This window comes from Pangasianodon hypophthalmus, chromosome 22 (genome assembly GCF_027358585.1).
Source record: "Pangasianodon hypophthalmus isolate fPanHyp1 chromosome 22, fPanHyp1.pri, whole genome shotgun sequence".
In the NCBI taxonomy this organism is placed as follows: Eukaryota; Metazoa; Chordata; class Actinopteri; order Siluriformes; family Pangasiidae; genus Pangasianodon; species Pangasianodon hypophthalmus.
This window is the reverse complement of record NC_069731.1, coordinates 3652796-3661648: the sequence shown is the minus strand read 5'-3', so window position 1 is coordinate 3661648 and position 8853 is coordinate 3652796. Positions and strand designations below refer to the sequence as shown.

The window sequence follows — 8853 nt, the reverse complement described above, 5'->3', positions numbered from 1 at the left end:
AGACTTTTGGTTTTGGGTTTTAAAATGCTTAACTTGTATCTACAGAATGCAATATCTAAGTTCAACAAAGAGTAATCAGTGCAAGTGAACTGAAAATAGCCAAATAGAACAAATCATTTAGCTACATCACTATCCACATGCTGACCTTACACACAAAAAAAAAGACATATACAAGTCAACAATTACTTTAGTTTGTGTAACAATACTGAAAAACAACAAAAGTGAAACAGTCCTTACCTTAAACCCTTGGGGTTTTACTGTTAGATATATGATTTGAAGAGTAACACACAGGCGAAGTGTATTTATTCAACACGATTTATTTCAGAGCTTTCAGGAGTTCACGGGGTAAAAACAAAACAGCTATTTTGTTTCAAAACTAACCCGCTTCTCCCATTGGTATAAATGGTTGAACTACAGTTAAAAAGACACCAACTTTTACAGCACTGAAACGTATCAAACAACACTGTTTTCCGTTTCTTGACGTTCTGGTAAGATGATGGAAATTGGGATGGGAGTGGTTCACTGGGTGCAACAGTAGATCAGCACGCTGAAAAGACCAACCAGACGAGGCGGAGATGAACACCAGTGAAGGCGACAGACTTATGGGCTGACGTTAGGCAGGCTTAGCTTAGGCAAAACACATGGAAAGGATCTTTCCCTCTAGCAAACCAGTAGGCAAATCTTTACCAGAAACTGTAACTGTAATCATAACTGGAATGGTGACTAGGAGTTAACCATGTACCTGTAACACACATTTCTTCAGCTGGTTGTGTCTGAAGGTACCGTGCGTTTCATTGAATAACCCATGAGTGGCATACATTTCTTCTTTCTGCTCATCTTTCGCACGTGTTCACACAAATAAAATATTCTCTTTAAAACAGCTGTTTATCTTAACAAAATAAATCTCCTCCATTAAAATGGTGCACATAGCAAAAAAAGTAACAGATCTCCATATATATATTTATATTTATGTACATACACATACTGTTTTGGCAGACAGAACACGAATTAGTTTGTTATTGTAAACAGCTCGACTCATTCATTCTCGCTTTCTCTCTTTCGAATCATTCTCGGCTCCAGTTTCAGGTCCTCTAAATCTGTTAGATTTGTGCTTATAGGCGGTCCCGGAGCGAGGCTCCTTAAGTGCACATCTGAGTTCAACACTGCAGTGAATCACGACACTGTGCCAGCACACTAGCAAGGCGATCAGCAGGCTCTGGAAATAAAAGTAGTCCTGTTAGACTACCCTGAGTTGGGTGGAGAAGATTAAGGGTTGGGGGGAGGGCTAGGGGGCGGGATTTCGCGAGGTTTGTTGAGGCACTTCGTCCCAACAGTTATGGAATGATACTGGAAAAAATGTAGAAGAGACACAGATTGTGTAACAGCCTGGCTTCCTCTTTATCCCTAGATCACTCTATTCTTCCTCTGTAATGTCACAATCTCAGTAGGGCTCCAGGAAGCTTGACAAGCCCTTAGTTCTCCTCATCATCGCTGACGTCCTCCCCTCCTGACGCCTTCTCTGGAATGGCTCCCAGGCTGCGGCGAGATCTGGACTCGGAGCTGGACAACGTTGCCCCTTTGGCAAGGTTGCAGGTGAGTGCAGCGTAATGCACCTGCTTCAGGTTCTCCATCACCTCGGCCCGCGCGTGCTTCAGCAGGTCCGCCTGACCCTGGAGAGACAGCACCGAGATGGTCAGCGGGACAGAATCGTATGAAGAAATGCGAGAAGCATGGAACGTCACCCGGATGCAGCATCACGAAAAGCAGGAATTGTCATGTGGTATAATTATTAGTGATTCTGCTGACAAAAAACGAATAAAAAACAAATACGTAGAAAATGATTTTCTTTAATTGTACTATTATGACACTAGCGAGAACAGTCGACTGACATAATGCCATTTTATGTATCCCAAGGGCAACAGAATGCAGTTTGCAAACTGGCTAGGCAAAAACTAATATGTGTAATTCAATAAGAAATGAGGAAAAAAAAAAAAAAAACGTCAAGGCTAAACTTTAGGAACATTAAGTTCTGGAACTGTCAAAGGAATAGATTTTTCTAACATTCATCCAATCTAATAAGACACTGTAGCGCTTACACTCTTAGACTGACTCTGCACAGCTGACAGATTTCACTGACGATCAACCTAAAAATCCTCCACAGACTCACTCACTCTGGCCACGCTCTCTAATTAATTATGTAGTCTGGCAAAGTTCTTCGCCAGGATAAACAACAGGAATGACCTTACGGGAAACGACCGAGGAACTGCGCTTTAATCAAAGGGCAGCTTTTGCACGCAGTGTAATGTTTAATTAGCACATGCAAATGTGATTTGTGTTAAAGGCTAAGTAGTCATTATTACAGTGGAAAGGTCTGATATATTCAGCATTAAGTGGATATAATTACAAGGCAAACCATTTAAACTTCTAATTCTAAGTGAACTAAATCTCCAGGGTCACTCTCTGTCCAGTTTATGTCCATATCTATTACGACACATTTAAATGGTTAAGTGAAATTTCATTTTCTGACTGGGGCTCATAGTTTTTTTTGTCGTTATATCAAAACAGAGATCTGCTTCATTGTTCGAACTGGCTTGAGCTGGATCTTTGCAGGCATCTGAAACTTTCTTACATCAGAACTGTGTGAAAAGTCTAAATTAAGTTGCAGATAACCAGCTTACTTGCATGACGCAGCAGAATGCTGCAAAGCTCCATGTTGTGCTTACAGCTTCAGAGTGGTTTGCTCCACATCAGGAAGCCAGCTAACAACAAATCATACATTTATTAGCAGTCCACTGGTCAAGTGCGCTTCCAGTGTGCTGCCCAGTCCCATGATCTGGTTGCCCAGAAACTGACTAGGCTAAAAACTAATACTCTGGACATGAAATCTGCTTTAAAATCTGTTTTATACTCCCCTGTATGGCAACTTTCAAGGGGAAAAAAAAGACAGCTCTACCAAAAAAAACAAAAATCTGTACCCTAAAAGCTGTGTTTGTTCATGTTGGCTATTTAGAAACGACTTCTCATAAATAGCACCTGCTTCAGGTGGCGTATTGCAGGCGAGGTACCCGTGACATCCAGAATGTGTAGCCCTGGGCAGTTCAGTTAAAGCAGAGTGTAAAGTGAGAGTGAGAGAGAACGAGGGGGCGAAGAGAAAGAGAAGGAGAGGGAGTAAAAATCGAAAAATGAAAAAGGTCAGAGAGAAGAGAGCAGTAGAAAGAAAGATATTCAGTATATGTGGAGCTCACCTTTAGAATAGTTATGTTCCAGGTGAAACTCTCCACTGCCTTGTGGAGCTTCCTGCCTTTCAGACCCTCCTTCACCGCCATGTCATGAAGATTCTCATGGAACTCCATAGCTGAAAAAGACAGCAGAAAGAGAAAAAAAAAAAGACCAAAACTTTATTTCATTTTCATTCAAATGACTACCCCAGCTGTGAGTACTGATGTGTAACTGTGTAATATTTAATGACATTTTTATAACCTTCACATCCAATTTCAGATAGACGTAACTCAAAAGCTGAAGTCCAAGGCCATCACTGCTTTCATTATTTGATGTCTGCAATGATTCACAAGGCTACAGAGAAAAGGTATTCAGTTGTGCCTCAAGCAACCAGAGCTCTCTCAAAGTCAGGGTTGGAATGTACCATTCTGACTCTCCTTGTGTTAAAACACCATCTACATTTGTTCTAACCAATCAGCAAGAACAAAACAAATACAACATATATCTTTAATGAAATATTGTAGCACTCGTTAAGTAAGGAGTAAAACACTCTGCGGTGTGCCGTTACAGGAAAATAATCAACAGGGTGACGTGGTGTGACGTGGTGAGTTACTGTTACTACCCTGAAGTTGATTGTTTTCCTAGAATAGCATTATTCCAAAAATCTTTTATTCCTCTTATGTGCTATTGCTGTGGTATTCCTACCACAAAAAAAAACAGACGTTATTTTATGTTATACTGCCACAATGGAATACTGGCACTGAAATACTTTCATTGGCGTAAACCTTCTAATATTCACTCCCTAACGAGTAATTCTTCACTGGGACTTTGACTTCCATGTTTGTGTTTTTCACTTGCCTCCCAACTTGCAACTTGTTTGGTCAAGAGGTAAAAAAGGAGGTGCTTGACAAGATTTGAGGTTTTTTCCTAAAAAGTTGACATTTTTTCAAATTCCACCCACCTCACCTCCCATAGACATTGTAAAATATCCGCTGGCAGTTGAGCAAAAAAACACAAGCAGCCCAAGCTTTCATAGGTGGCATGAGTGGCATTCCTCAGGCGGTTTTAGAGCGCTTGTCTGCAGTCAAACTCTGACACTGTGTGAACAGGTGGCAGAAGAGTTTTGGGACACTGAAGCAACTGCCTATATTTGCCCACATGGACACACCAGCTTTGCTCAATGTTCTTTCCCCATCGTGTTACAGAAAGAAGGTTATTACATCAGTTAGGATTAGTGCCAGTCATGTGTCTCCACTCAGCCTTGTTGTATTCACTGTTTAAAGTCCAGCATGGAACTGAAATCAGGAGTGTCGGCGCTCAGGCAAACAAAAGCCATAAACAGTGAGTGACATGACAAACCGGTGGCTGATACACTCATACAGCAAGAGGACAAAAAAAAAAGAGAGAATGGGGGGAAAAAAAGACAGAAGGAAAACAAGTCTGAGAGTGTGTACACAGCAGAAAAAACATGGAATCCTTTCAGGCTGCATTAGTGTCGAAGCAGGAAAAATAGTACGGGTTTGTCACCCGGAGAGCTTTCCTTTTTTATCATCCTTTCTTCCTCAGCAGTTCTGCTTTGATGAAGGATGGATGCTGAGAGAATGCTTTCTAATCTTTTCTAATACGTCAAGTCTGTCTGGGTCAACTTGAAGATGTGTGTGTGTGTGTGTGTGTGTATGTGTGTAGGACTAACAAAAAGAAAATGCATCTAAAACTCAAGACCCTTGACCACTGTGACACCACGATAAGACGAGTTCCACCTTGGCCTCGAGCAGACAGACTGACTGACCAATGACGCTGTGCGGTTGCCCTGAGGGCCGGGGATTTATTACTATCTCAAGACGAAGACCTTACCGTGGGACCTAAAGGTAGCACTTCATGACTACTGATTGCGTCTAATGTCCGTTAACCTCTCTGCTGTGTATAAGAGTGAGAAGAGGTGCTGCTGGATTTAATAGCGCATGACTGTGCTGAGGATTGGGGCTGGCAGCACATGCCTCTCATGGCAGGAGTTGCCTAGCAACATACTGTAGGACGAGGGTGGGAAAATCCACGCATAATTCAAACGCAGCTCCACCATGAATGCATGCTCTGTGAAGAGCTACACACCGCAAAGGAGCCCTGAGAACCTCCTGCAAGCAGAGGGAGAAAAGTCTACCTGTTTTATGTAAAAAATTTCATTTTTTACATAAAACACTAGCAAGAAAACCCCTAAAAATTGCAAAAAAAAAAAAGTTACATCATAAATTTGCAATAAAGACATTTAAAAGACAAATTTTTTTTAAAAGACAAGACATTTAAAAAAAAATAAATAAATCATCACATACCAAGTGTGTATTTCAGTCTCGCCATGACTGAGCGGATATTGGATTGAGTGTCAAAACCAAACCTGTGGTACATTTCTATCAAAATAACATCTAAGATATTCACCATAATTAAACTAAAGAACTACAGAAAGATCTCATGTATTTGCTCTAAAATGTCACTTCGAACAAGCTGGAAAACTGCTTCACACAACCAGCTGTGGTGTCGTGGCTGCTTCCATCCTTCCTGTCTAACACCATGCCATAAAGAAGAGAAGAGACGAGAAAGGTGGAGTGAATGTCGATCCCTCAAATCCCGGTGACATGAAGGATAAATGAGGATGGAAAGATGGTTAGAAATAAAAAGCCATGTCCCTGATCACTGCAGGTTCCATCCAAAACTAAACACTAAATACCATACTGCATAGTCTATTAATACAGTATGCCATCTATGGTAACTATAATTTCTTTTATCCCACAGCACTGTTAAATTCTCAGCTCTGATTGGACAGTGCTGATTGTGAATGCACTCTAATTCTAATACGTTATTGTTTCTATAGTAACAGCTTATACTATGATGACATTTTGTGTGAGATGTTTATTTAACATTTGTGGAAGGAGTCTCCAGTGTCAACACTTTGTAATGGACAGTAAGTTTTCCGCCACAGGAAAGTCTTCGGGACAGAGGACTGTAGGAAAATAGAGGCTGATGAGGGAACGACTGTTTATAGCTGCTGTAACGTAAGTGAGAACAGAAACTAAATTGTTTTGATGATGTTTCACAACATTAAGTGTAAATATAAATGGATAAAACAGTATGATGTGTTGTTCTTTAATAATTAAAAAAAAAAAAATCATAATTGTTGGCAAAATGCTGTAGTATAAAAGGAATAAAACACATCAAGTTGTGCTGTTATAGGAAAACAGTAACTCTACTTGGTTGAGCAAATCACTGATTATTTTCTTCTAACAGCACATCCCCAAGTGCTTGTCATTTTATAAATTCGTCACTATGGAAAGTATGTCAGTTTTGAAGGAAGCTTTTGTATTTGCATGGTGCTGTTTTGATGATCTAATCTTTTCAGTCTACACAACATTTCCATACCAGTAGTTCATGGAAACACAATAATGAGCATTTTCTTTAGAAGAGTTTTTAGAAAGTCAATTAAAACTGACCTCAGACACACCTGCGCTTCCTGTCTTTCTCTCAGCTCCTGTAAAAACCTTTTCAAATAAAAGAAAAGATGAACGTAGGGCATGAACTACAGCGCTGATGGAACAAAGTTGTTATGGTAATCAATGCTTCCCAAGCAATATGTGCTTCATTAATCTTAACTCCATTTTTATTCAAGCTAAAAATTAGTTTTAGCTCGTGATGAACAATTTCCAGTGAATTCCGTCCACAGAACATTATGTTCTGGCCATGTTGTTCAGACTGCGCTGTAATTAAGCAGGCAGATCGAGCGGGCGTGAAAACAAGCCCGAGATTTGTTAACTCATTACTCCAGTGCATCGATTGATGAAACATCAGTTAAAACATCTCATCGTATGTGATGGCAGAGATTGATTTTTATTCAGTGCTGAATTACTGAGCTTCCTCACAAATGTGCATTTGCTCCACGTCCAAAGCATTATTTTAAGAGACACCAGGCATCCAAATGAAATTACGGTGCAACAAGCGTATCTGTGTTTGGCATTCCACATTACCCCAAGGGCCTTCTGAATCATTCAGAGAGGCAAAGCTGTACAAGTGTGTAATAATGACATCGCTTTGTTACCCTCTGGAGAGCTACTGATGTGGCATTAGTTAAATTCCCAGGATTACATAATATCTCATTTTTTTTCAAATAACACAAAGACACTCATTTTATATTTATTCATAATGCCACTGTTGCACCCTTGAGATGGCAGCGAATAAAATAATCCTTACTGCTATACATTAAAAAGTTGCATGTTCGTTTTCTAAGTGCCCATCCTCCACCAGGTTTGATAAAATATGCTGTATTTGATTCTGTGCTCTAAACAAAGATTCTGCACGCAGAACCACTTACTGTTCATTTACGGATTTTGAGATTGTCTTTTATTGTATTGAGATGTGTTTTAAAAAAAAAAAAGAAAAAAGGAGAAACAAACCCCTATTACTGCTGCTACTACTATTACTACTACTGCTACTGCTAGTAATACTACTACGACTACTACTACTACTGCTACCAATACTATCACTACTGCCACTACTATATCTACTACTACTATTACTACTAGTAGTACTACGACTGCTGCTGCCAGTAATACTACGACTACCATGACTCCTACCACTACTACTAGTTCTACTACTGCTACCAATACTACTACTATTTCTACTACTACTACTACTACTACTTCTATGACTACTGCTGCTACCACTACTGCTATGACAAATACCACCACTACCACTAGTACTACTACTACAAATAAACCTACCATTTTTAAAAAGCAAATATAGTATTATTTACGTATTATTCTAAAAGTATTTCAATTTCTTTCTTCTGCTGTAATTTTTAAAATTACATTTACTTCGTTTGGCCTGTGAACCAACATTTCGAGGTCAGCTTTGCACCAAAACATTCTGCTGCATTTGTGCTGTTGAAAAAACCATTGTATTTCTCAACCTGCACAATTGCAAACGGAAGTGATTTGCCACAAGTAAGAAAATGTTTTGTTTTGAAACAAACGGTGTGTACAGGACAAACAGAGTGTGCACAGCACAAATGAAGCACAAGCAAACAGAAACACTTGTTTGTTTTCTGATAATATCAAGTGGTGCCTTGATAAAGATTTCTCAGTATGTCCATAATGTCCTTAGGTTATTTTCATTTTGTGACATTTTTGTCTGTAGACAGCTGCAATTACTACTAGCTGCACCACTCCTACTCTAATTCACCACAAAATAAATAAAAGAAGTCTTTGTGTGCTCGCTGTTAATGCTGATGTTTTCTATTGCATTTCGTGAGTTAGCACTTGACTCCTTTTCTTTTCCAGAGTCATGCGTCATGGTGAATGCTAGCACGCTGGAGTGACAGGGTGTCTGATCCCATATGACGTAAACGAACGAGATTCAATTTGTCATCTTGCAGCATTATACTTAATAAATGGATACAAAGGGATGTAATCTGAATGGAAGGAAAGACATTCGTCTGCATTCTCCTGATGCCTTCTTGGCTGAAGTAGCAAGGTCACTGATGAAAACGTGTGTAAAGAAGAAAAGAATAAACATCTGTCAACAGAAGAACTTGTTCTCCTTTAGGAGAGGCAGCATTACATTTTAGAGAGAGAGTAACACAGTTTACCGGAG

General features: G+C 39.7%; 1 protein-coding gene across 2 annotated transcripts in view; it reads right to left on the bottom strand.

Annotated features, from left to right (window-relative positions):
• Nucleotides 1-299: 299 nt before the first annotated feature.
• The window catches only part of LOC113532711 (inactive phospholipase C-like protein 2), a 44532-nt gene continuing 35978 nt past the window's right edge, over nucleotides 300-8853 (bottom strand). The window contains exons 6-7 of one of the 2 annotated variants that reach the window (XM_026924247.3): nucleotides 3246-3355; nucleotides 300-1670 (exon numbers count right to left, since the gene is read on the bottom strand). In XM_026924247.3, the coding sequence (XP_026780048.3) occupies nucleotides 1473-1670; nucleotides 3246-3355 (308 nt within the window). In that variant the 3' untranslated portion in view covers nucleotides 300-1472. The other variant, XM_053227994.1, reaches the window with a different exon arrangement.